The sequence below is a fragment of the Cibotium barometz genome, chromosome 52 (genome assembly GCF_041138505.1).
Source record: "Cibotium barometz isolate CiBa-2024 chromosome 52, ASM4113850v1, whole genome shotgun sequence".
Classification (NCBI taxonomy): Eukaryota; Viridiplantae; Streptophyta; class Polypodiopsida; order Cyatheales; family Cibotiaceae; genus Cibotium; species Cibotium barometz.
The window spans coordinates 42,047,806-42,075,450 of NC_141097.1; the positions used below are offsets into that span (position 1 = coordinate 42,047,806).

The 27,645-nt window shown below is 44.4% G+C and overlaps 1 protein-coding gene across 2 annotated transcripts; it reads left to right on the plus strand.

Moving 5' to 3' along the window:
• The first annotated feature begins 5,374 nt into the window (after nucleotides 1–5,374).
• On the plus strand, nucleotides 5,375–25,209 carry LOC147609139 (DEAD-box ATP-dependent RNA helicase 20-like). Of its 2 annotated transcripts, none has more exons than XR_015264398.1 (10): nucleotides 5,375–5,532; nucleotides 5,834–6,177; nucleotides 6,337–6,516; nucleotides 22,634–22,795; nucleotides 22,890–23,044; nucleotides 23,166–23,258; nucleotides 23,348–23,433; nucleotides 23,633–23,859; nucleotides 24,004–24,137; nucleotides 24,380–24,517. XR_015264398.1 is itself a non-coding variant. In XM_086788726.1 (10 exons), the coding sequence occupies exons 1-10, from the start codon at nucleotides 5,477–5,479 to the stop codon at nucleotides 24,824–24,826; spliced, it is 1,632 nt and encodes a 543-aa protein (XP_086644852.1). In that variant the 5' UTR covers nucleotides 5,375–5,476; the 3' UTR covers nucleotides 24,827–25,209. The 2 variants fall into 2 exon arrangements, 1 of the variants encoding a protein (XP_086644852.1); XM_086788726.1 differs by lacking the exon at nucleotides 24,004–24,137 and adding an exon at nucleotides 24,726–25,209 and having other exon boundaries at nucleotides 24,380–24,607.
• Nucleotides 25,210–27,645: the final 2,436 nt, after the last annotated feature.

Genomic DNA, 27,645 nt, shown 5'->3' on the forward strand with positions numbered 1-27,645 from the left:
TCTAGACACATGAGATGATGGTTGAGTATGGTTCACAGTCGCGCGCACCTTGAGCTATAACTGCAACTATGGATAACTCTATGGAGGGCATAAGTCTTGCGAGCAGTCCTAGAGTTGGTTTGGTTCATGGAAATATGGATCGAACTCTATTTGTGCATGTATGCATACACTTTTTGAGGTAGAGGTATTTTTGTATTCTGGTGCCATTGGATCCTGGTATCATTGAGAATACATTGGGAAAATACTCTGCATTGTGTCATGTGCTGCATGTATATTGGTATGATACATCAAGTGCTTTATTATGTTCATGGATGCACCACTGGGTGTGACTCCTGCGGGATGGCCATGAGACATATGTGGGAAAGTACTTGGTAGATGTAGTGTTTGGATGCATTGAGTGCTTTCATATGCTCATGTTGTACCATCAGTCGTGGGTCCTGCGGGATGCCCATGGGTGTAAGGCTTGCGAGCAGCCCTTAGATTGTTACTTTGGAGTAGGTAGAGCATTTTGATGAGCATATTGTTTGCAAATGCATATATGTGTCATGCATATGTGTGCCATATGTAGAATGATGCATGGTTTTGTTTTTGGCTAACACCGTTAACGTGTTTCCATTTGGTTTTAGACTTTTGCTGTAGGTTCTGAAGGAACAAGCAAGAGGTGTTTGTCATTTTGGTGTGACAGTGTGGCTTATTATGCAGGATGATTGTTTTATCACCCAGATGCAATGGAGGGCCATTGTTTTTGCCATATGGGGTGTCTTTGCTCATAAGATGCTTTACTGTGCCATTGAGTGCAATCGAGGACGCTTGCCATTTTTCAAGAGGGGGGTATGTTACGACCCTGTGTTTTTCTCTGGACAAGATGCAGGTGTGCACGGGGACATGGTGGACAGTGTGAATGGCATCGGGTTGGAGTCAAAAAGTAAACCCATGTGTGGACAACCCCAAGTGTGAAGGGGGGTCAAGTGATTAAAGTTCTCTCTCATAACCCATGGTGTGACAAAGGGTTTTGGAGGGGACAAAGGTTTAAAAGCCTTTAAAAATAAAAGAATCCCTTTTTTGGGGATAATCGTGGCCCTTATGCTATTTTGGGGCCACGTGTGTGCTTTTGGAAAAAAGGAAGGCTGGCTGAAGCGTGGAAGGGCAGGCGTGGAGTTTCTAATAGAGAAAAAGCGCAAACAGGCTGTAGGCTGCACCGCTTGGATTCCTGCTTTTGGGGGGATAGTGGACAGGCTGCAGGCGTGGAGATCTTACTGGAAAAAAAAAAAGAAGCGCATACAAGGTTGGGCTGATGGCAGGCGTGGAAAGGACTGATGCACAGAATCGGCTGATAGGCTGCACTAAAATACACTCAACCTGAACTCCACAGACAGGCTTGCTTTTTGGGAAAAGTACACGGGCTGGTTGTTCAGCAGAGAAGACAGGCGCAGACTGAATCCTTCTTCTTCTTCTTGGCTTTTGGAGGGCTGTCTGGCCTGCTGCGCAACAGTATACACAGACGCCTTCTAGATCTCTCTCCTTTTCCTGTGTTTTTAGCAAGAGACTGGTTGGCTACACTGCTGTCCATACAGGTAGAGCTGACATCGAAACGTGGACTGTAGGAGGGAGTGCAAGGCTGGACAGCAGGTCCACCTACAAGTGTTCACTCTCTCTCTCTCTCTCTCTCTCTCTCTATCACGTCGAATCAGGTGCTAGACTGCAGGCGGGACAAGAAGGCAGAACACAACGGGGCTTTTCCTCGTGTCTTTTTCTCTCTTGTGGAAAGCGACATAAAGACTGTAAGTCTCTCTTTCTTTGTGAGCAAGTGGGACTGCAGGTGATGTCTTTCGAAGTCTCTCTTTTCACTGGCTTGTGACTCGGAGTTGTTTCTCTGGCCCTTTGTGAGAGGAAGGGTTTGGCAGTTTGGAGGATGGAAACAAGGCAAGGTTTTTGGACTGTTTTGGGACAGTTTATGGGCTGTTTTTGTTTGGCTGCAAATTCAGCTATGTGCTTGGGTTTTTGGCTGCAAGTACAGGTCATTTGGTTATGTTTCTTGGCATGGGAGTGAAGCAAGCTCGCATGGCTGCGTGCTCATGGAGCAGATTGTTTTCTTCCTGCTAGAAAGGAACAGAGGGACCTACAGATATGGGCATCTCTATGTTGCCAGATGTTTCATGAGGGAACAGGTAACTAGATGTATACCGTTGTTGGCACTGTTGTTGAATGGTGCTATGCATGGTTCTGTATGGAAACAGGACAGAAGTTTCAAAGGGAAACAGGCCAAAGGGTTTCATGTGGAAACAGGTCGTAGGTTTCTCGAGGTAACATGTTTTTGGGTTTCTCCAGGAGATAGGTCACATGCAGGCAAAGGGTACAGGAATGGACACATGTTTGGTACAGCCTTGCTACTGATTGGGCAGGGACAAGGAATCCATGACAGAGATGGATAGTACCCTTGGAAGGTAGAGAGGGTTGGTACAGGTGTGTCGACTGTATGGTATGCTGTGCTGTGATACGAGTTCTCTTTTGAGAGACAGTTTGGGAGTCTGTGTTGTGATGCAGGAGCACTGGATGTGTCAGGGTGTGATGCTGTTCATAGTGTGAGAGGCTATGGATGGTTATGGCAGCCTTGATCATGGAAGAAAGCTTCTGTATGCAGACTCAATGTGGGAGAGTCTTTCGATGCGAACAATGGCTGGACTTGTGTGTGGATGCCGTGTGGATTTGAAGCCATGATGTAGGTTCTTTGCAGGCTTCAATATTTCTACTGTGACGGCTGAGTTCCTAGCCTTATATTGTAATCAAAGCTCTTATAATCAATTAAAGAAATACCGCAAGGGGCGCCACTGTGATTTGGGGCCAATCGGTGTCCGTGTATTGTTTGCAGGAGCACTCTAGCTCCCTCTGTTTGTTTTCCTTTTTTAGGTCCTTAATGGCGTTGAAGTGTTTTATGTGCGAGTGTTTGTTTCACCGCCCGTCAAGGCCAGTTTCACATAGTGTCCAGTGCTCAACATCTCGCAGGTGTGATAGTAGAGGAGAGGAGTAGACGAATACAAGAAGGGTATGGATAAAAACCGCTCGCCTCAACACCAAAAGCGCTCACTAAAAAATGCTCGCTAAAAAAATACACCCGCCCGGGACATAAATGCAACCAAAGCTTGCGTACTATTAGAAAACCCGGGATTATCCTTAGAGGATGATATGATAGTGTTTGCCTTCAGTTTTATCGAACCTCTAAGAAACTAGAGGATTATGCCAAATTGACAAAACACTTTGAGGAACTATTCTTTCCAACACAAGAAGAACATGGACTCGTGATGGTGGGATAATAAGTTTGCTCGCTTGCCCAAGTAGTTTAGGGAGAACACCACCCTCACCATGATCTTAAGGAAGCTTGAGGTTATGGATGAAGTAATGCGCTATTGGCTTTTGATCTTTATAACCTGCAATGGCACCAAAATATATACAAAATCCTTACTTACTTTATATCTCACGAGAATATATAGTACCTAGGCATCTCTACGTCAGTTATTCATGGCTAGAATTGATTAGGTTTTGGATTGATTTTTCATGGTGCTTAGATCTTTATAAAGATTGATTTGATCTAAAGTCACGGTGCTATCAGATCAAAATAATCAAGGTGCAAGATGTTTCAAAAATAGCTTTTAATACTCAATATGGGAATTATGAGTTCATAGTTATTCCATCCAAGTTAACAAATACTCTCATCTCATGCAAGAAATTTTTAGGGAGCACTTGGATAATTATATCTTTGTCTTCTTTGATGACATTCTGGTGTATTCCAAGAATGCTTATGATCAAGAGATGCATGTGCAAAAAGTAAGTATACCTTCCTTCACATGAGTCACGTAGAATACTTGGGATTTGTGGTATCCAAGGATGGAAGAGCTATAGACCTTATCAAGATTCAAGTAGTCAGAGATTGACCGGAACCCAAGTTAGTGGATCGAAATCAGAGGATTCTTAGGGTTAATGGATGGTATCAGATTTTCATACCTTGGTATGAAAAGATAAGGTTTGTAAATGACATAGACATCGAGTTCACTTCTAGGCTTCGGATAGCTTTGTTTGAGGCAATAGTAGGAACTTCTTTGGATCGCATCGTTGTTGTTGCCTATCACAAAGGGGCTAACAACCAAACAGAAAGAGCAAATTAAGTAATCAAGGACATTCTTTGATCTTATTGTGGTTAACAACCTTGAATATGGATGCATTACTTGCACACACCTGGTAGAATTTTCTTACAACACATCCTATCACCATAGCATCAAAATGAGTCGCTTCCAAGCTCTTTATGCATAGGATTGCCTTTATGCATAAGATTGCCTCACACCATTAACTTGGTTAGATCTAGTATCAGGGTCGAGCTATCCCCAAACGAATGATGGATGAGATGGATCATTAGATGTAGACTCTAATAGGCTAAAAGTCGTCAAAACTAAATAAATATCTCTCTGTCTGTCTATCTCTCTCCACACACACACACACATGAGCACACCTTGTAATACTCCAATAGTCTAAAAACTGAAGGGAACTAACCTCTAGATATCAGACGAACATATAGTGACAAAACGTAGATAAAGGTGAGAGCCATGAAGTGGACAATCCTTTGTGAAGGGAGAGCCCTTATTAGGGAATTTAAAAACCAAAGTTGTTAGGTCCTCAATCTCAACGTGATGCACATGCAGAGCCCGAAGATTCCTCTTTTTTAGTATTTTGTTGTTGTTACAATAGTCTTTAGAGGATGCTCAAGGTATCTTGTAATGTAGAGTGTATGCATAATATACTCATAGGCCATTTTTGTAGATGCTAATCTCTCTCTCTCTCTCTACCCCCATAGCAGTGGCAAGCTCCTTATAGAGTTTTTTTTCTGTTCTTGTCACAAAGGTTATGTACAAGAGGGTGTCTCCATGAATCCTACTACATTTTATTAATGTCAAAATATGGGTGTTGATCTGTATACATAGGTTTCATTTAATGAAACAAAGAAGTTGTAAATACCCATTTCCAAAAAGGTGTTGTGCCACTTTGTAGTGTTTTTATTGGAAACAAGTGGTAGCGCTCATGCCTCCCAAAGTGGAGGTTTTAGGTTCGAATCTAAATTTTAGTATCCACTCACATTGAAAATAAAAACTGTACCTACACAAATTGACTTGCAATCACTTTCAATAGCCATCCATCAAAACACATCTAGACCAAACCACTAATTTTCAAAAACCAAAATGACAAAAAAAATCTCAACCTTTGGATCTTTGATCCAATAATCTCAGTAAGCCTTTTCCCTCCAAGGCTCATAGTCTCCAACATAAGAGAGGACCAATTGTTTCCGGACACTAGTGTGAAAGGGACCTCCTAAAGTCATGGGATGGACGGGCAAGGTTGGGACGGTGGTTCTTTCCGAAGCAAGTTTGCAAAGCCCGCAGGTGCTTTGAGAAGCAGAGAGACATAGCACCTTTTGCAAGGGCTTCGAAACATGAATCGCTTTGATGGCAGACTCGGTGACCTCAACACCTTTCGGGACAGGAGGAGGTACGAAATCTTCCTAATTCTATCACTTGTGCGACCTTAACAGTCTCCATGAAACCCTAACTGTCTTCTTTGCACAAACCTTTATATCGTTTGTAGAAACCCTTACACTCTGCTTTTGATGACACCCTAGCGAAGCGGCCTGTGCGAAAGTTTGCTTTTACAGAAACCCTAACAGGGCAGCTAATCGTCTGTGTTTTCGGATATCCTAAACTACAGGAAACCTAATTTGCAAAAACAGCTAAAGCACGCCTAGTCTTACTTCGCTTCACGTTGTTTCTTCATTTGTTTTGTTTTTTTGCAGTGATTTTGGAGGAAGATTTGGGTCTGGAGGGAGGGGCCCTGCTGGCGGTCGTTTTGGAGGAGGCAGAAATGATGGGGGTAGCTGGAGTAATGGCAGCGGAAGAGGAGGCGGCTGGGGTGACAGAGATTTCACAAGCTCCAAGCGGGATCTTGACAGTGTTGTGCTGCCAAAAGAGGAATTTGATGGTCTGATACCGTTTGAGAAGAACTTTTATGTGGAGCATCCAGCAGTGGCCGCCATGACTGAAGAGGATGTCTCGGCCTACAGAAGGCGAAGGCAGATCACGGTAGAAGGTCGTGACATACCAAAACCGGTCCGCTCTTTTGACGAAGCATCCTTTCCAGGTAATAGTTTTCACATCCATCTTTCTATCCATCCATTAGTCAATTCATATATGCATACTTGCATACAAGCACATCTTGCACAACATTACTACTGTCAAAGATTGCCCATAGATTGAAGTCATTTCTCTGGATCCAACCCTTTTTCATTGTCTGATTCAGATTACGTCCTTCAAGAGGTTTTGAGGGCTGGTTTCACAGAGCCCACCCCCATCCAAGCGCAGGGTTGGCCCATGGCTTTGAAAGGAAGGGACCTTATTGGGCTTGCCGAGACTGGGTCTGGGAAGACACTTGCTTATCTTTTGCCTGCGATTGTCCATGTCAACGCACAGCCATTTCTCGGTAAGAATCTGCCACAATTTAAGCTTTCTCAATATTGAATTAAAAAAAAGAGAAATATTTTAAGTAATGTCAGTGATTATTGTTTATCAAAACTGCAGTGTAGTGTGATGGTAAATACAATGCAAATATGGTGGTGGAAATTGCTATAAAATCTAAAAGTTTACAAAGGGAAAAGTTTGTTCTCTCTGAAATGGAGGCTTTTCTTTGGGAAAGTCATTCATTTGGCCATATCAAAAGTTCAAGCTGTTTGTCATGCAAGGGTTTCATCCGTTTCGTGATCTAGGTTGCAGATGAACTGGAAGTTTGCTAACAGAGATCCACATTTTGCAAGCAGTGTGGCCGAGAGAGGCGTTTCAGTCCAGTAGACACCTAGTTCAGTTAAATGGTTGAAATTTGTCAAATTAAACAGGATCGCAATTTCCTCGTTGCAAGAAATTTTAGGAAGAGAAGCTACTTTTGCTTGTGTTTGCTGTCAAGCATTTCTGGTGTTGATAGGCAACTTTCAAAGCCTGTTCGCCTCCAAAGCTGAAACCATTTTGGGTACATTGCTTGCGAGTTGCAAGTGGCTGTTATGCATGCTGAGTACCCTGTATTGCTTGGGCTAGAGTACCTAGGTGAGCCCCACGCTGTGTATATCACACATCTGCATAACATATCCATCACGCTATGTATATGCACATCTGTACACATATCTGCTGAACGAGTCTTCCTCGGGCAACTTCTTTGGTACTCTGCTACTTTGCAAGATAAACCCTAGGTTTATCCTCTGCCATCCAATCTCAGAAAGGGCTATCTAATCTACAGTACCCAAACCTGCACAAAGTGTGAAAACAGCTTTTTGTCCAGCCCTAAAAAGGGAAGTTTCTGGACATTTATTGGTTTCATTTAGTATTTTTGTGTCTTTTCTGCTGGCCGACCAGCAGTCCCCCACTGTATATATAGCTTTGCCTCATCATTCACCACTCCGTACCACATCATTGCACATATCCGGTGCCATTTGCTGCTTCTGCTGGGCTCTACATCACATTGCTTCATCATCGCCTGACAGGACAGCACCTCAGGGTTTTATCATGTGGCCACATCTCGGGACAGCAGCCCACTCTCTGCTACAGGCCACACCATGGGACAACTATCATCAGCGCTTACATCATTCCTTACATCAGCCTATCATCAGCGCTTACATTAGGGGTTTAAATCTGCGTTTACATCAATGCTTATGAAACCGGCCTTCAGAAATCTGACGGGCGGTGAAACAAACACTCGCACACAAAACACTTCATCACCCATGGGGACCTGGAAAAGGAAACAAACAGGGGGAGCTAGAGTGCCCATGCAAATAGTACAAGGACACCGATTGGCCCCAAAACACAGTGGCGCCCCTTGCGGTATTTCTTTACTTGATCAAATATGAGTACAAAGTACAACTTGTAGAATCCTCTACCAATAGGATTCCTTGAAGCTTTTCACCCAAGACTTCCAAATAAGAACTCTTGTTATTATAGCAAAGCATTCCATAGAGAAGGAACACCTGTACAGCACCTCCCTGCTTGAAAAGGTCTTCTCCATCTGTACCATGGATCTCACAAACCCTTTCCCAAACAGCAGTAGGGCTGTACCAAACCACATGTACTTCCTATAGTCACAGCTTGCATGTAACCTCGAGAAAGCTAGAACCTGTTCACATGAATCCAGAGACATGCTTTCCACATGAAACCAAAGACCTGTATCTGATAAACCAAAGACCTGTATCCCATAAAGCATAGGCCTGTTTCCTCGATACCAAAGTCCTGTTTCTTCTCGAAAAACCAATGTCCAGTTTCCATGACAAATATACCATCCAAGTACGATTGCCTGCGACGACCACACGACGACTACGATTTCACACGGCGACTTGCTCAAAAGGATGCGTGCGTTGTCACACTGTAGTCCCACCCTTCACCTTTTTAAAGAGGCGATCGCTTTTCAAAAACGCCAAAAGCAATCGGCAAAATGCATGCTTAAAAATATATTAATATTTTAAATCATCAAAGGTTTAAAAACCTTATAAATTTTAAAGTCCCTTTTTTTGTTCCCTTTCACACTTGGGCTAGTCACACTTATGAATTTTCTTTTTCATATCCAACTGATGCCTATCCACACTGTCCATTTCATGCCCGTGTCCGTGCCCACCTGCTTGTTGTCCAGAGGGAAAAACAGAGGGTCGTAACATATCCCCCTCTCGAAAAATAGCAAGCGTCCCCGATTGCACTCAATAACACAGTAAGCATCCAAAAGATTTCCCATATGACCAAAGCAATGCCCCTCCAGTGCATTTGGGTGATGAAACAATCATTCTGAACAATAAGGCCACACTGTCACATCGAAGTGACAAGCAACTCTTACTTGTTCCTTCAGAACCTGTAGCAAAAGTCTAAAACCAAGTGGAAACACGTAATTTGTGTTAGCCAAAAACAAAACCATGCATCATTCAACATATGACAAACATATGCATGACACATATATGCATTTGCAAACAATATGCTCCTCAAGATGCTCTACCTACTCCAAAATATCAATCTTAGGGTTGCACGCAAGCCTTACACCCATGTATATCCCGCAGGACCCATGAGACTGATGGTATAACATGAGCATATGAAAGCACTCAATGCATCTAAACTGTACATCCAGTAAGTACTTCCCACATATGTCTTATGGCTATCCCACAGGAGTCACACTCAATGATGCATCCATGAACATAATAAAGTACTTGGTGTATCATACCAACATACATGCATCTCATCCTGACACATCCAGAGTATTACCCATGTATCCCCAATGGTACCAGGATCCAATGGCACTAGAATACAATAATACCTCGGAAAGTGTATAAATACATGCACAGATAGAGTTCAATCCATATATGAACCAAACCAAACCAACTCTAGGACTGCTTGCAAGACTTATGCCCTTCATAGAGTCTCGAAGTGTTAGCTCAGGTTGCTGCAGACTTTAAGCTAAACCAAATCATGCCATTCCAAAGGAGACCAACTCCAGAAATAGCATCATCTCATGTGACTAGTACACAATATCATAGAAGTCCCATAAGCAGATGTACTGTCAGCCTCAGTACCTCGGGTGAATACGAAGATGTCACCAAGCGACTCCTAGATGAAAACTGAGCCTGTTTGTAACAAGGAAGCGGAGGTGCTACCCCCCTCTTGAGCATCAGGTAATGCTCCAGACCCCAGCTCTGTTGAACCTGAATGAGCCGTAGCAAAAGTCTGCTCCAACTCAAAGGCATCAAGATAAAGCTGCAATACCTAAGGTGAACCTGCTAAGTCACTCTCCTCCATCCACTTCGCATCCATTGGTGAATAGTTCTTTAAACTTCACAAGATAGTGACTGGAAACTTTACCTTGTTCCTCTTTATGTGCCAGTATTTGCTCTGGAATAAGAACCTCATCAAGTTCCTCTGCTTCCATCTGAGCCTCATCTGATACATCCACAGGCACCCAAAACCTGCTTGCACTCCACCCAAGTGGTAAGCACAAGTCCCCAATGAAGCATAGTAGATCACCACTGCCAAACATAGAAAGAAGTTGCCTTCCGAACCCATGAAGCCTCTGTGAAGATACCATTGGTGACAAAAATGTCGAAAGCCATAGCCTTCAATCCATGTTTTGTGCCATAACACTTCAACTGCTTCTTGTTCCTGGTTGACTACTTCCTGTCCTTGGTGTCTTCTCTCCTGAGCTTCATCTTTAGCTTTTGCTCTTCACCTCATATAGGCAAAGACTCATAATCCTGCACTGTCTCCTGCATTGCCTTTTCACTTTCCTCATGTAGAAGCTTTTGATGTGACAACCACGGGCTCGCCTCCTTGAGAAAGTAGACGATATCTCGGTGATGGAACCATGAAACCGGCCTTTAGAAATCTGACGGGCGGTGAAACAAACACTGGCACACAAAACACTAAATTACCCATGGGAACCTAGAAAAGGAAACAAACAGGGGGAGCTAGAGTGCTCCTGCAAATAGTACAAGGACACCGATTGGCCCCAAAACGCAGTGGCGTCCCTTGCGGTATTTCTTTACTCACTGTTGTACCACTCTACAACATGTAGAGAGTGGCAAAAACCGACTGTTGTACCACTGTTCGGTCACCTGAAAAGAGAAAGGAGGTGTTGCCTAGCTGCTGCATAGTTTGCACCAAAGAGAGGAGAAGGCTGTCCACTATACGGCTAACGCAAGGGGAAGAGAGAGAAGCTGCATTGCTGCCCACTGTACGGCCAATTGCTCTGGAGAGGAAGAGAGAAGAAAACGTTTTTATCTACTGCTTGCCACCCTCTTCTCATGCGCATGCTTCCTCCTGCTTTTAAAGGAGTCGACCAGCCCCAAAATAGCTGTGCTTTTCTCCTTTTGCCAAAAATAACCGGGTTGGCCCAAAAATAGTTGAATTTGTCCAAATATATCAATTTAAAGCTTTTCTTGGCTTGTACTCCAAGTTTTACCCAAAAATATCAACTTTTATGCTTTTCTTGGCTTGATGCCCAAGTTTCATCTAGGTGCCTCCTTTTGTCCACGTGTCATGTCCAAAATATCATATGTCCAGCCTGTCTTTAATAATGTGAACACACCGACTTATAAGTCACTTTATTGACAAAAATCCCATGGTGCCATGCTGTGTGGCCATCTTTTAGGTCAAACCATGCCAGTAAAATGCTCTAGTTTTCTTTTGTGAAAAATCCCCGTTCACACCTTGGTTCCAGATAGTGTGTGAAACATTGTTCAAGACTGGTGAGAGGACAAAATTGGTGACATCCCCTCTTGTCTTATAAGATAGTTGTCCGCAACTGTATAAGCTTGATACCATTGAAATATCCTTCAAATATAGCAGATCCATTGTCCATCAATAGTATTACATAATTCTAGATTTATGATTCGAAGTCAGATACGGGCACAAGAGCCAACTGTATGAAGAAACAAATTATATCCATATCCCGAGTCAACAACTCTGATAATAAGTAGACCATAGTTGTCATGGTACGAAAATACTATACTGTATGGGAATTTTTGGTACTATATGAAATTTTCGGATACCGTACGATAAAATACGTTTAAAAAAAAAGAACACTTACAAACTATGGAGCTTCAAGCTTGAATGTGAGGGAAGGTTGGGGGGGGGGGGGGGGGGGAGTCTACAGTGCTTGAGGAACCAGAACATGGAGATGTGTCTCTCCGAGTTGGATCTCCCAATTGTCTCCAAAAAAGAACCTGCATGGGTAATGCAATACCAAAGGTCTCCGAATGCAATACCAAAGGTCTCCGAGTGTAGCGTTTATGACTAAGGGACCGTCCTTGCACGAGCAGTGCATCTAGGGTGATAGGTTTAGGGACTCCTCTCTAGATCAAAATGGCCATGTCCAAATCTTCTCCCTCGTACATAACTTGTAACTTGAGGATCTCACTGTCTAGCCTACCTATACTAGGGATCTCCAAGTGATGTAGCAAGATTCTCTCATTCTACCAATCATGTGTACACTACCAGTCTACCTTGCCCGATGTTTTAGGTCTCTCAGCAACCCCATATGGAATACTCAGTGGACACGAAAGTTGCGAAGTATTGCGGGCATTTGGGATCTTCGTTAAGCAAGATTTCTAAATTTTTTTTAGCATTTGGAATTTTTTTCTCAAGGTGGGGGCAGGGAAGGGGAGAAAAAAAATTGTACCGTACGAACCGTATGGTACGAATGGGTTCGTACCGGTACGAGAAACAACTATGCTTAAATGGTTGCAAACCATGCCTAGTGCACAATGGAGTGAACGCCAACACTGTCCATATTTTCCAGCAATTTAGCATGCTTGATGGGTGTTGACTAGAGGACATGGAGCACAAGTACATCGACTCCGAGGAGTTTGGCACATGCATTGGAAGCCACATGACCATGTTACTTGAAACCGATCCCGTCAAGTGGGAAAGACTCAGTTGGACACCTACACGTTTAATAGCACAACTTTAAAACCACAAATATGAAATGGACAACTTAAAACAACTTGAAATTTAAATGAACAGAAATGGAAAGATGGACACCAGCACTGGGGCCGGAACGGGCCGACCCCCCCCTCAATATATGATATATTTATTGGGAGTATTTAAAGAATACAATGCTCCATGGGTTCTGAGAACCAGATCATGTCCATGTACATATGAAAACAGTACTAAACAAATAGCTCGAATTTCGATGTAGAAAAACTCGGAGCAGAACGACCACTAGTGTGGTCCAATCACTACGGTCCTGTGCTTTCACTGGACTCCGCGGAGAGCACCACACTGGTGTTCCGAGACCACGCACAGACAGGCGCTCTCGTACTAACGCCTGGCTCTCCCGATCTCAGCACCTTTGGACCGAGGTTCGCCCATATAGCTTGGACAACCCGGCACCGAACGGGTGTAGGCCGAGCGGGACGAATCTTTTACCAGATTTAAACATTTAAATGCTTTACTCAAATCTGAAAATCACTTACTTGTAGTTGGTTGATAAAAGACCAAATCTTGCGGAATGAGGAAGATGAAACCACCCTTGTTGATGAAGGAGCAGTCTCGTGTAGAACTAACAAAACAAGCACCACCACGAGAGACCACAGCCGCCTGTGAGAGCAGCCACAATAGTCCTGGTGGATGTGGCCACGTCTGAAAACAGTGAAGAAGAAAGGCAGCGCAGCCTGTAGAGAGTCCACGTCTCAGAGCAGCCACAACATAGCCTTGTGAAGGACAGGTTTCAGCAGTTGCCTAGGGTAGTAGGCGCAGCCAGCAACACATTCAACCGCCTGTAGAGATGTTGGCGCAGGCAGCAGCAGCATGAGTAGTACCTTGCGGATTTCAACGCAGCCACCAGCAGCAGGGTTCAGCCGCCTGTAGAGGGGCAGGCGCAGCTGGCAGAGCAAAGGTGGAAGACAGCCACCTGGGGACAGGTTCAGTCGCCTGTAGAGGGTCAGGCGCAGCCAGCTGCCTGTAGGAGATGAGCAGCCGCCTGTGGAGAGCAGCAGCATAGGCAGTCTCCTGCTGTGCAGTTCGTAGCCCGCCTGTAGAGAGGTTGGTGTAGGCAGCAGCAGCATAAACACCCCAGCAGCAGGCGTAGCAAATCTCCAGCCGCCAAGAAGCTTACGAAGGGTGATGAAGCCACGCCAGGGAGAAGCGATTTTTTTATCCCACGCTTGAAAGAGAGATTTCTTTTTTAATAAATTAAAGTGAAGTTAGCCTTAGTAAATTCTAGGCATGCATGTGGGGGACTAGTGGGGGTTGGTGACCATGCCCACCCCCACACTCACTTAAAAGTGGGGCTCCCCACCTTGGCCCCAAAGTGGGTGCCCAAAGGGGGTGCCCACTTTTAAATAAGTGTGAATCCCCTAACCTTATAAATCAAAGGGTTAGAATTTTAAATATTAAAACAACATGTACCATATACTTACCACCTGTTCACATGCACTGAAACTCGTCAGAATACAGAGCACACTTCACGACTCACTGGCAGGCGTCCCCGCTCAGTAAGTAACACGTCAAGCAGGCAAACACACGAATACATGTCATGCGAAAACAGTTTCAAGCATGCAAAATATGTGTGCATGTGCAAAAGTAACATGGACATATCTCCCTTTCATGGAACATGTACAAAATATTTGTCGGCACAAAACTGGCACGACATTTATTACATAAAAACCTGGTCTTCCTATGGAGTGACAGTCCCATAGGTAAGACACAGTTCCAGGCACGAGTTTCCCTAGGTGTGACAGTCCCATAGGTAAAACACGGCACGAATACTGGCTCTTCCATGGCGTGACAGTCCCATGGATCGAACACAGTCCAGGTCATACACGGGTGGCACTGTTCTGGCTCCCGTCCATACGACACCATCCTGCTAACACACGGGTGGCACCAGTCTTGGCTCCCGTCCATGTCAGCAAAATACTGGCCTCTTCACATGAGACACCGGCCTGGCCTCAAGTGAACGAGACGCAAAAGTTAGGAATGGACCAAATGGTCGGCCAATTGGTGACATCCCCCCGGGCTTCTAAAGAGTTGACCTCAACTTAAAAGCCTCAAGATATGCCTGCAACAATTGTGGATAATCTGCAAAATAATCCTCATTTACCCACTTGGCATCAATAGGCAAATAATTTTTAAACTTCACAAGGTATCTCCTGGAAAGCTTTCCTGCAGGTAGCTTTCGCTCCTTGTGAAATACAATCTGTTCTGGCTGGAGGATCTCCTCAAGCTCTTCAATTTCTGGCGGATCTTCTGTGACAGGCTCATCAGGATCTGGCCCCACATATTTCCGAAATAGACTCACATGAAAAGCATTGTGAATCTTCCAATGACTAGGTAGAGCAAGTCTGTAGGACACGTCATTGATTTTGTGAATCACCTTGAAGGGTCCATAATAGCGAGGAGAAAGCTTAGGATATGATCCTTCTCGTCCTGGCCTCTTCCGAAGCCTAGCCTTCTCAAATTTCAGCAATACCCAATCACCTTCTTTGACTTCCATGTCCCTTCTATGCTTGTCAGCAGCCTTTTTATGCTTATCCTGAGATCTTGCAATGGCTGTCCGCACTTGACCAAAGGCAACATCCAAGTCACGAACATATTCATCAGCAGCAAAAATCTCATCCTTGGTACGAAGGATGGGTGGCAAGACCACTCTGCCATAAACAACCTCAAATGGAGCCTTTCTTGTGGAAGCATGGATTGTATTGTTGTAGGCAAACTCAACAAGTGGAAGATACTTCTCCCATGCACTCTTTTGATCTGCCACATAACACTTCAATAAATCCAACACAGCTGAATTCGCAGCTTCACTTTGGCCATCCGTTTGGGGATGATAAGCTGATGAAAACTCAAGCTTAGTACCCATATTATCAAACAAAGCCCTCCAAAATAGGCTTGTAGTCCTGGGATCTCTATCCCCAACAATGGATTTAGGCATACCATGATGCTTGAAAATATTAGCAAGAAAAAGCTTTACCATATGATCAGCTTTAATGGTTTTCTTGACGGGCAAGAAGTGAGCTTGCTTGCTAAACCTGTCCACAATAGTCCAAATAGCATCATTCCCATGCTGGGATCTAGGCAAGTCCATAATAAAATCCATCGTAATACTTTCCCAAGGTTGCGAGGGAATAGGCAATGGCTGAAGCAAACCTGGAGGCTTTTGCCTGTCAAATTTCACCTTTTGGCAAGTAATACATGCACGCACATAAGCCTCAATATCCTTACGCATGCTTGGCCAAAAGAAATACCTCTGAATCATGCGAGTAGTAGGCATAATACCTCTATGACCAGCATAAGGTGGAGCATGACATTCGTCCATAACCTTTGGACGCAAATCCTTCACCACACATAGGCAATTATCCTTCATGAGATAACCCTCATTGATAACATAAGAGGCATGTGAATGACCAGCCATCAAATCAGTCCATATATGGCAAAAATCAGCATCCAAATGATACAAATCTCTCATAGCAGATAGATCGCCATGAGAGGCCACTGAGACTGCAGCAATATAAGGCCTCCTAGATAGTGCATCGGCCACTACATTTTTCTTTCCTGGAGTATGCACAATCTGAAAATGAAACATGGAAAGAAAATTCGCCATTCTCATTTGCTTCTCTGAAAGCTTGGTTTGAGATAAAAAGTATCTCAAGCTTTGATGATCTGTCTTGACCACAAATTCAGCCCCAAGAAGGTAGTGTTTCCAAATCTTTAAGGCGTGAATTACAGCCAAGAGCTCTTTCTCATAGATATCCATATGAAGCTCAGCATCATGCAAACGACGGCTCTCGTATGCAACTGCATGCCCTTCTTGATTTAGGACAGCTCCTATGCAATCACCACAAGCATCACATTCAACCACGAATGACTTGTGCAAGTCAGGAACAATCAATACTGGACCACATATGATCGCATGCTTGAGCTGCAAGAAAGCATCCTGTTCCTTTGAAGTCCATTTGAAAACAGTTTTCTTCTTCGTGAGATCATGTAGAGGAGTTGCAATCATAGCAAAGTGCCTTATGAAACGCCTGTAATACGAACATAATCCCAGAAAACTACGTACTTGATGTACGTTTTGCAATTCGGGCCAATTCCGAATAGTCTCTATCTTTGCAGGATCCATTGTAACTCCATCCTTGGATACAATATGTCCCAGATAATGAATCTCTGAAAGGAAAAACTCACTTTTCTTGGCATTGACGAAAAGTTTGTGCTTTCGCAACTCTTCGAACACTGTGACCAAATGAGTTCTGTGTTCCTGCTCATTCTTGGAGAAAACCAAGATATCATCAAAGAAGACTCCTGTAAACTTACGATGGGGTCGGAATATCCTATCCATCATACGATTAAAAGTAGCAGGAGCATTGGTGAGACCAAAAGGCATTACCAAGAATTCATATAATCCGAAGGCTGTCCTGAATGCAGTCTTATGGACATCTTGTGGCACCACTCGGATCTGGTGATAACCACTCTTCAAATCAAGTCTGCTAAAGCAAGCTGAGCCATCAAGCTTATCCAAGATATCATCAATACGTGGAATAGGAAATCTGTTCTTGATGGTAAGCTTGTTCAAAGCTCTATAGTCCACACACATACGGAATGATCCGTCCTTCTTTTGAACAAGAAGCACAGGAGAGCAGTAAGGTGAGGAACTGGGCTGAACCAATCCTTTCTCTAAAAGCTCGTTAACCTGCTTCATAATTTCTTCTTGTTGTGCAGCACTCACTCGGTATGCGGGTTTGTTAGGTGGAGAACTACCTGGCACAAGATCTATGCAATGATCTTCGGGCCTTTGGGGAGGTAGTTCACCTGGCAATGAGTCAGCAAAACAGTCTTTGAATGCATTAAGAAAATTCAGCTTATCATTAGACATAGCATCCACACTTTGATGATTTGGCACAAGACTATCACGCACAAAAATCAAGTACGCTGAAAGACTCTTTTTCATTGCTTTATTAATTTGGATGTGTGATACAACTGGGATGGAATCCCCTTCTTTGCCAGCATCAATAAAGTGCATGCGGCCTTTATGCATAAAAGAAATCATATTGGACTTGTAGTCTTTGCGGGGCTCAAGCCTATGATGCCACGGCTTGCCCAACAATACATCACATCCATTCAAAGGAGCAACTAAAAAATGCTCATTATCCAGATAGCCCTGAATATGAATACGCAACTTCCCAATCAAAGGGGTAACCTGCACCTCTTTGCCAATAAATGCAGCTTCGGCTTCAATCTGAGGTCCCATACTTTCAACCTCAATTCCCAATGCAGCTGCCATTTGCATAGAGATGAAATTGTCAGTTGCACAGTCATCAAACATGAAGAGTGCGGGCTGATCCTTAACTTGCCCCCATGCCTTGCAAACCATTCTCTCTTTAGCATCATGACCTGTATTACCTTGCACATCAGGAACTGCATGAACATTTGCTTTGGTATGCTTGTCCTCGTGCTTTGGTTTGCGATCTGGGCATTGCCGAAACATGTGGTCTTTGCTACCACAAGAAAAGCATTTTCCATCCTTAGCATATTGCTCTCTTTGCTCCGGGGTTAATCCAAATTTGTTCTTTCTTGGGCCCTGTTCTTTAGATGGGTTGTTTTCAGCTTTACCACCCTTGTAAGGCTCCCGGAAGTTCTTTTTAGGTGGCTGTCCACCCTTTTGCTGATTTGGGGCAGCCTTGTCCTTTGCCTTGGAACCTCCTTGATCTTGCTTGATCTTGAGCACCAATTGCTCTGTAGCAAGGGCAGAAGCTGTGAGTTGTTGCAACGTATGTTTTGGGTGCAATTCAATACCCGATCTATAAGCAGGTTGCAATCCAGAACGAAATTTCCTCTTTCTTTCCTCCTCAGAGATTAGCATGAAGGGAGTCACTTCCAGCAACACTTTCCAAAATTTGTTCACATACTGTTGCACACTCTCATTATCTTTTTGTTCCAGCCTGTCCCACTTTTGAGTGAGAGTTTGCTCTGCATTGGGTGGCAGGAACTGAGCATAAAATCTGTCTTTGAATTCCTTCCAAGTAGAGATGGGATCCTTGGTGATCTTTTCGGTGATCCACCAATGGGCAGCAGTGCCTTTCAAAAACATACTAGCATGGCGCACCTTCGACTTTTCTGTAAAGTCTTCATCGCTAAAAGCAATGTCGAACTGTGCCACAAACGCTAGCACCTTAGAAGCATCATGTTCACCATGAAAGACATCAAATTTGACAGATTTATCACCTGCTTTGAACTCCTTGAGCTTCCTGGCATGAGGCTCATGGTCCTCTCTTTTTCTTTTCCCCTTATCCAACGGGGTAGCCCTGTCTGCATGGGCTCCATGGGCCGTCATAGAAGCTTCATGGGGCACGGTGGCATGTGCTCCACGAACTCGAAGCTCAGATGCATGTGACTTACCTGCATATGGCATGGTCTCTCCATGAGACAACTCAGAAGGCAAAACTTTCCTGGAAGCAGACCTGTCACCATGAGATACATATCTTGCATGCATGTGACTTTCGTGCCCTCCATGAGCACTGGCATACATATTTCTGTCAGGCTTAGTGCCTTGGGGAGAGGATGCATGACGAGAGGTGACAGTCACCTCTTCCTTTTGCATATAAGATTTCAGCCTCTGGGATGCAGGATCTCCATGCTTTAAACGAGGTGGATTTCTGAATTTTAGCTCTCCGTCATCCCCCTCTTTGATATCACCTTTGCGAAGGAGATAGGCAAGTGCCAATTCCCTTGGTTTCTTGCCCACTTCACGAGCCATAGATTCAAAGGTTACATCAACCATAGCATCAGCCTTCCTGGCTTCAATAGCACTTTGCAGATGAGGATCTTCATGCAAAAACTTCAATTCTTGCTCTTGAGCCTGCAAAAGTTTTCTCATATGTTCCATTTCAGCCCTCATAGCATCAGGGTCTTGTTCAAGCATAACTGTCTTTCCTGGAGACAGTTGACCTTTGGATTCACTATCAAGAACCCTTTCAAGAGGCTTGTATCTACCTCGCAGGGCATCAGACCCACGAGAAGCACTAGAGAGACCCCTCGAATTTGGTACTTCCAAAGGGTTGCCTTGGCTGTCCATTGTGTTCAAAGTTTGCTAAAAGCGGGATGTCCAATACACAGGTTCGTTTCCCCACTAGGAAGAGGGAAACAACCGTGCTCTGATACCAATGAAACCGATCCCGTCAAGTGGGAAAGACTCAGTTGGACACCTACACGTTTAATAGCACAACTTTAAAACCACAAATATGAAATGGACAACTTAAAACAACTTGAAATTTAAATGAACAGAAATGGAAAGATGGACACCAGCACTGGGGCCGGAACGGGCCGACCCCCCCCTCAATATATGATATATTTATTGGGAGTATTTAAAGAATACAATGCTCCATGGGTTCTGAGAACCAGATCATGTCCATGTACATATGAAAACAGTACTAAACAAATAGCTCGAATTTCGATGTAGAAAAACTCGGAGCAGAACGACCACTAGTGTGGTCCAATCACTACGGTCCTGTGCTTTCACTGGACTCCGCGGAGAGCACCACACTGGTGTTCCGAGACCACGCACAGACAGGCGCTCTCGTACTAACGCCTGGCTCTCCCGATCTCAGCACCTTTGGACCGAGGTTCGCCCATATAGCTTGGACAACCCGGCACCGAACGGGTGTAGGCCGAGCGGGACGAATCTTTTACCAGATTTAAACATTTAAATGCTTTACTCAAATCTGAAAATCACTTACTTGTAGTTGGTTGATAAAAGACCAAATCTTGCGGAATGAGGAAGATGAAACCACCCTTGTTGATGAAGGAGCAGTCTCGTGTAGAACTAACAAAACAAGCACCACCACGAGAGACCACAGCCGCCTGTGAGAGCAGCCACAATAGTCCTGGTGGATGTGGCCACGTCTGAAAACAGTGAAGAAGAAAGGCAGCGCAGCCTGTAGAGAGTCCACGTCTCAGAGCAGCCACAACATAGCCTTGTGAAGGACAGGTTTCAGCAGTTGCCTAGGGTAGTAGGCGCAGCCAGCAACACATTCAACCGCCTGTAGAGATGTTGGCGCAGGCAGCAGCAGCATGAGTAGTACCTTGCGGATTTCAACGCAGCCACCAGCAGCAGGGTTCAGCCGCCTGTAGAGGGGCAGGCGCAGCTGGCAGAGCAAAGGTGGAAGACAGCCACCTGGGGACAGGTTCAGTCGCCTGTAGAGGGTCAGGCGCAGCCAGCTGCCTGTAGGAGATGAGCAGCCGCCTGTGGAGAGCAGCAGCATAGGCAGTCTCCTGCTGTGCAGTTCGTAGCCCGCCTGTAGAGAGGTTGGTGTAGGCAGCAGCAGCATAAACACCCCAGCAGCAGGCGTAGCAAATCTCCAGCCGCCAAGAAGCTTACGAAGGGTGATGAAGCCACGCCAGGGAGAAGCGATTTTTTTATCCCACGCTTGAAAGAGAGATTTCTTTTTTAATAAATTAAAGTGAAGTTAGCCTTAGTAAATTCTAGGCATGCATGTGGGGGACTAGTGGGGGTTGGTGACCATGCCCACCCCCACACTCACTTAAAAGTGGGGCTCCCCACCTTGGCCCCAAAGTGGGTGCCCAAAGGGGGTGCCCACTTTTAAATAAGTGTGAATCCCCTAACCTTATAAATCAAAGGGTTAGAATTTTAAATATTAAAACAACATGTACCATATACTTACCACCTGTTCACATGCACTGAAACTCGTCAGAATACAGAGCACACTTCACGACTCACTGGCAGGCGTCCCCGCTCAGTAAGTAACACGTCAAGCAGGCAAACACACGAATACATGTCATGCGAAAACAGTTTCAAGCATGCAAAATATGTGTGCATGTGCAAAAGTAACATGGACATATCTCCCGTTCATGGAACATGTACAAAATATTTGTCGGCACAAAACTGGCACGACATTTATTACATAAAAACCTGGTCTTCCTATGGAGTGACAGTCCCATAGGTAAGACACAGTTCCAGGCACGAGTTTCCCTAGGTGTGACAGTCCCATAGGTAAAACACGGCACGAATACTGGCTCTTCCATGGCGTGACAGTCCCATGGATCGAACACAGTCCAGGTCATACACGGGTGGCACTGTTCTGGCTCCCGTCCATACGACACCATCCTGCTAACACACGGGTGGCACCAGTCCTGGCTCCCGTCCATGTCAGCAAAATACTGGCCTCTTCACATGAGACACCGGCCTGGCCTCAAGTGAACGAGACGCAAAAGTTAGGAATGGACCAAATGGTCGGCCAATTGGTGACATTACTTCATCATACGGGATGGTTGGCTCTTTTACAAAGATCAACTCTGTGTGTTGAAAACATTTTGTGCAGAGCTACTCCATGACATGCACGACCATTATTGGTAGTCATCGAGGTACTTGATGCAAGGCCATCTAGACTTCATCTTTGCTAGCCCCACGCCCAAGCTCCTATTAGCCCCGAAGCCTGATGAAACCCTAACGTTAATTTTGGGCTAGCCTTTAACCCTAACCCTTAGCCTAGCTGATATCAGTTAGCCTATTTCTTAATTCTTAGGTTGTGTAACCAGAATTGAATATTGGACTTGGCTAAGTAAGGATGTAGCATGAAAGACACTCTAGCGTCATCAGCTTTTAGTATGTGTCGTATGTGTAGTGTAGGTTTGTAAGACAAAACATCCTCATAAAAAAGGTGTTGACTAAGTGTATACGAAGTTGATGTCTATTTTAGAACCTAAGCTATCTAGGTAATAACGAGACTAAGTATTGAGCTCGTGAAGGTTAATATGCACTGCGACAAAGGTTCCTCCTCTCTCATATCGCTAGAGTATATGTAACCAATGCTTAGGACAAACTATTGTTATTCAGAAAACGTAGCATAGCAATGATTATTGTTTTTTGTGAGCAGGCTTTTTATGTCCGCTTTGTGAGTAGACTCACATGGAGTCAAGATCACATTTTGTTTTTTTGTCAAGTTTCAGAATACCCTGAACTTTTTATTGGCACATATATGTATGTGTGTGTGTGTGTGTGTGTGTGTGCGCGCGTGTGCGCAAGCGCTTATGGATAGCCTTTGTTTTTTTTTTTGTTTTGTTTTTTTTTTGGCCAGCTCCTGGAGATGGGCCGATCGTTCTGGTCCTTGCGCCCACAAGAGAGCTTGCGGTTCAAATTCAGCAGGAAGCCACAAAGTTTGGGGCATCGTCGAAGATCAAGAACACGTGTATTTACGGAGGGGCTCCAAAGGGCCCACAAATTCGAGATCTTCAGAAAGGTCTGTCAGACTTGGGTCTTTTCACCACAGTGTGTCTTTTTGGCTGCTATTTGCAAGCCTTTCAGGTCTTAATATGTATTATTGCTCTTTGCAGGTGTGGAAATAGTGATTGCAACTCCAGGGAGACTGATTGACATGCTTGAGGCTAGGCAAACAAATTTACGGAGGGTGACTTATCTTGTTCTCGATGAAGCTGATAGGATGTTGGATATGGGATTCGAACCACAGATCCGAAAAATTGTTTCACAGGTCCATATTGAGCAGTCTACATGGTGTTCAAATGTTGGGGTTCCAATTGTGTCGTTCATTGGTAAGTGGTTATTGCGCTGCCAATATGTGGCTTTTGATCGGAAAATGGTATTTCTTGCAGATACGACCAGACAGACAAACCTTGTATTGGAGTGCAACTTGGCCGAAAGAGGTTGAGTTCCTGGCCAGGCAATCTCTACATAATCCTTACAAGGTAACACTTGTTGCTTCGTTATCCAATAACTGAAAGCACATAGTGTATAGATTTCTATTACTGTTATGACCGGCTGTGATCTTTAATAGGTCATCATTGGTTCAACTGACCTGAAGGCCAACCATGCCATTCGACAAATTGTAGATGTTGTCTCCGAGCAGGAGAAGTATTTAAAGTAAGTCTGCAGTTGATTGGAGCTTATCAATTTTAGGTGGGCATGGAATCAGCATACTATTGAAATCACTTCTACTGGCACTGGCTATGCTTTAAACCTACTGTTCCTGAAAACATGAATCATGAGTCGGTGGCAGGCATTTGCTTATTTTCGGTGTATCTGCAATGGATTCTAACCAGTCTAATGAGGGTTGTTTTAGGCTGATCAAGCTTCTAGAAGAAATAATGGATGGAAGTCGATTATTGATCTTCATGGAGACCAAGCGAGGGTGTGATCAAGTGACCAGGCAACTGCGCATGGATGGATGGCCAGCTTTATCCATTCATGGTGACAAAAGTCAAGCTGAACGTGATTGGGTTCTTTCTGAGTTCAAGGCAGGAAAAAGTCCAATTATGACAGCAACTGATGTTGCTGCCCGCGGGTTGGGTATGTACATTGATAGTGGGCTCTTTCTAAGGTTGCTTCAGAGTACTGTTTCAGACTAATTTGCACCATATTAAAGAGGTATGGAAATCAGCGGGCTGCTGGCCAGCGTTCTAAAGGCGAGATTGTGGCGTGGCGGCGGTGCAGTGATACATGGGATGTGCTAGGTGCTATTGTTATGAATGTGGCCTCTGCCGCCGCCATGCTGTGGTCCGCATGTTTGGAGCTGGCTTCAATGTGCAGCCCGACTGATTTCGAGGCGTGGCTCTTATCCTACAAAGGTGGGCTTCTCATGCTGTCCATGGCAGAAGTAAAGGAAGTTGGCACAGTGTTGTTGAACCAAATTTTTGGGGAAGTGTTGTTCAAGGTTGAGGATGTCGAGGTTAGGTCGTAGGAATTGGTTAGAAACTGATGTTTGGGTGTAGTGTCTGGACGGTCAACAGGCCTTAAACTAGCAGGTTTGGATCTCTTTTGGAGTCGGTTCTGGCATGCTTTATCAACTAATTTCTCGAACTATTTACAGATGTCAAAGATATCAAGTGTGTGATCAACTATGACTTTCCGGGTTCTTGCGAAGACTATGTGCATCGAATTGGGCGTACTGGTCGAGCTGGAGCCACTGGTACTGCGTACACGTTTTTCACAGCAGCAAATGCAAAGCATGCGAGAGAGCTCATTGGCATTCTAAGTGAAGCAGGGCAACCTATTAACCCTGCTTTGCAAGGAATGGCAGGGTCTAGTTTTGGTGGAGGTATGATACCTGTCTGATACCTACTTTTGAATGTTGTTTTTCTGTGGAGAGTGTTTTCTTTACTATTTAAAACGACATAACTGATCAATTATATATAATAGAGCTTTGGGCAATGCAGGATTTCGTGATCAACGTAGTCGTGGGTTTGGAGGTCGAGGGTCATTCAAATCTGGCTCTAATACGATACCACTCGGAGGCTCCCGGACCTGGGGTCGTTGACATGATGACCATCCCTACATGCAGAAGTTTTTAAAAGTCTGCAGTCAGTAAGGCTAAAGTCCATACCTGCAGCTTTGGTCTCCCAGCATCTTCATTTGAGTCCTTGATTGAGCTATGTTGAACAGTCGTCGTGGGAATGAGCATTAGCTTGATGTGATGGTAATTTCCCTGTGCATGTAACTGCAGTTGATTTGTAATGTAGAGGTTCAGATACTGGTTTGGAAAAAAGAAACTTCAAGCTAAGACCAAAAGGGTGCAGTCTTCTTCCATGGTTGTTGATTACTGAGCGCCAAACAAGAGTTAATTAAGAGGAGTGTATACAATTATAGACGTTAACAAGTGTCTTACGCAGGTTATGAAGGTATATTCAAGGTGAGTCCCAATTATGAATATGATTAAAGTGGTGGTAGAGCTTGACAGGTAAGTCTGCATGATTTTTTGGTTTCTGTGGAGTATGGTTGTTATATGCTTGATATTTGAACACTCCTAAGTCAAGAATGGCTGGATGAGCTTTTTAGGGTAGGATACAAACGTTCTTGTGTGGTTTGTCTTGAACCAAGTTCATGTGCTGTCAGAACGTACATGTTACCTAGCCTGGACACAAGGGAGTTGGGCGCTTGAGTTCCTGTAATGCTTGAGCTTAAGAATTTCATGCATTTCCATTGTATTTCTCCTCCATTCCCTCCATCCCTTTTCGAATTTAAAGATCATCATAAAGCTTGGGTAGATCCGCTTGTATTCACTATCTTCCACCAACTTTGTGAGGACATCACCACGTGGAAAGAGTCAGAATTACTTGGAATGCTGACACTGGTACTCGAAATATAGTGTACGCATCAATATCCAGGACAATGTTTTCATGAAAGGACACATTCTGTTTGTCTTCCTGCTCAATTACTCTGTCGAAAAATATCACTGTATTTATTAAAGTATATTTGAAAGGCATAATGACTTACAGGAGAAGGGAGTACTATTCACATTGGTGAGTCAAAACTTCCACTTGCTATGTTTTTCAGTATTGGGATATCTTGTTATACTCAAATATAATGTTGACAGACCACAAATTTTTACTAATTATTATTTAATATTTATTATTGATAAAATGTATTTTTTTAAAACAGGTTTTTTAAAACTATTGATTATATGGACTGTTGCTAGAAAAATCATTTTGAACCGAATGAAAATATCACAAATCTATTTATTATTTGTGGGAGCTCCCTACACGGCAGGGCGATGTGCATTTGGACATTGTGATAAGGGTGTAGGTAGTGTTGGCGTGCTTGCCAGGCAACCCCCCCCCCCCCCCCCCCCCCCGGTGCCGGCATGATGGATAGTAATGAATGTGTTATTCGGGTGTGCAATTTTATTGAATATAATAGTTTGCTTATTAAATATATGAATTTTTATTACGGTTATAATATCATGTATTGAACTCTCCACACGAGACATGTAGGATGAACAAAGCTCTGTGTCTTAGCACACTCGATTACAGCCCCGAGAAGGTCTTTCTCTCTCTCTCTCTCTCTCTCTCTCTCTCTCTCTCTCTCTCTCTCCGGGCTGTACATTGATGCATTGATGAGATCCTCGACTACGTTGATAGACTAGAAGGACTTGGGAGTTGGCTTGGGAGGAGTGCTGATCCCTCTGTTGCTCTATGCCGAAGACATTGTACTTATCTCAGATACACCAGAAGGGTTGCAGAGACACCTGGATGCATTACAGACCTTCTGCCAGGATAGGGATCTTACAGTGAACATTGGGAAGACCAAGGTAATGCTGTTTAACACCTCTCAGCAGTTGGCTGACCGGTTGCCTGAGTTCACCTATGGTGAGGAGACAGTGCAGAGAGTCAGGAGATATGTCTACTTGGGGTCACTTTTGTTGGACTGTGCTTTACCATGAGGAGGGTGGCGGCGGACAGATTGACTAGAGGGTATGTTGCACTCGGAGCCCTGGAGAGCCAGTGTGCACACATGAAGTTTCATAAGCCTCGGACGAAGCTCTGGTTATTTGACATGGTGGTTACGCCAACGCTTTTGTACGGCGCTCCCATTTGGGTGCTGAGTCTCTCACAGGCGGAGGAGTGGATCTCTAGCAGAGCAGCCAACCTCGAGTGGAGGGGAGTTTTATGATGGGTGGGAGCAGATGGAGAGACCACTAGTGATGATCATTTGCCACATGATTAGGAGTAAATCATCAGTACCACATGAGATAGTTCAGGTGGAGATGGGAGCCCCACTGATCATAGTTGAGACCCTCTTTCACATGGTCACTTTCATACATAGGCTATGGAGCCTTCTCTAGGCACAGATAATCTAGACTTGCGCTAGTATCGTCCAGACAGCTTGCATCACAAGGTGACACAATGTTGGTATGTCCAGACTAGCACATGGATACAGCTATGTGGTATGCACATGGACCGCCTTCCACCTTTACAGTATAGCTTGGACTCCCTCCCTACTCCCCCCCCCCCTTCTTGGGGTTAAGTCGGAATGAGCTCAACAAGATCATCAGGATGGACATCATTCAGCTACACATATTAAGCACGTGGATCACACCGGCCGAGCCACTAGGGACGAAGATGGCTTTTTACTAAGAGCATCTTCTCCACTTATCCCTTGATGGTTTTGTTGTCCTCTCGAGGTACATGGACGATTAATCACCTCTCATGGACTCAGATGTGCTATTGGCCAGATCCGCACGTCTTCACCTCAGTTTAGGATAGAGATCGGGATCATCGGCCGAGCCACTAGGGATGAAGATGGCTTTTTATTGAGAGCATCTTCTCCACTTACCCCTTGATGGTTTTGTTGTCCTCT

What these genes read in the sequence shown, in the direction of transcription:
- LOC147609139 (XM_086788726.1), top strand. Translation starts at nt 5,477, where the DNA reads ATGAATCGCTTTGATGGCAGACTCGGTGACCTCAACACCTTTCGGGAC. An exon ending in TGTTGCTGCCCGCGGGTTGG is followed by an intron (nt 23,860 to 24,379) that starts GTATGTACATTG and finishes AACTATTTACAG; the next exon opens with ATGTCAAAGATATCAAGTGT. An exon ending in AGGGTCTAGTTTTGGTGGAG is followed by an intron (nt 24,608 to 24,725) that starts GTATGATACCTG and finishes TGGGCAATGCAG; the next exon opens with GATTTCGTGATCAACGTAGT.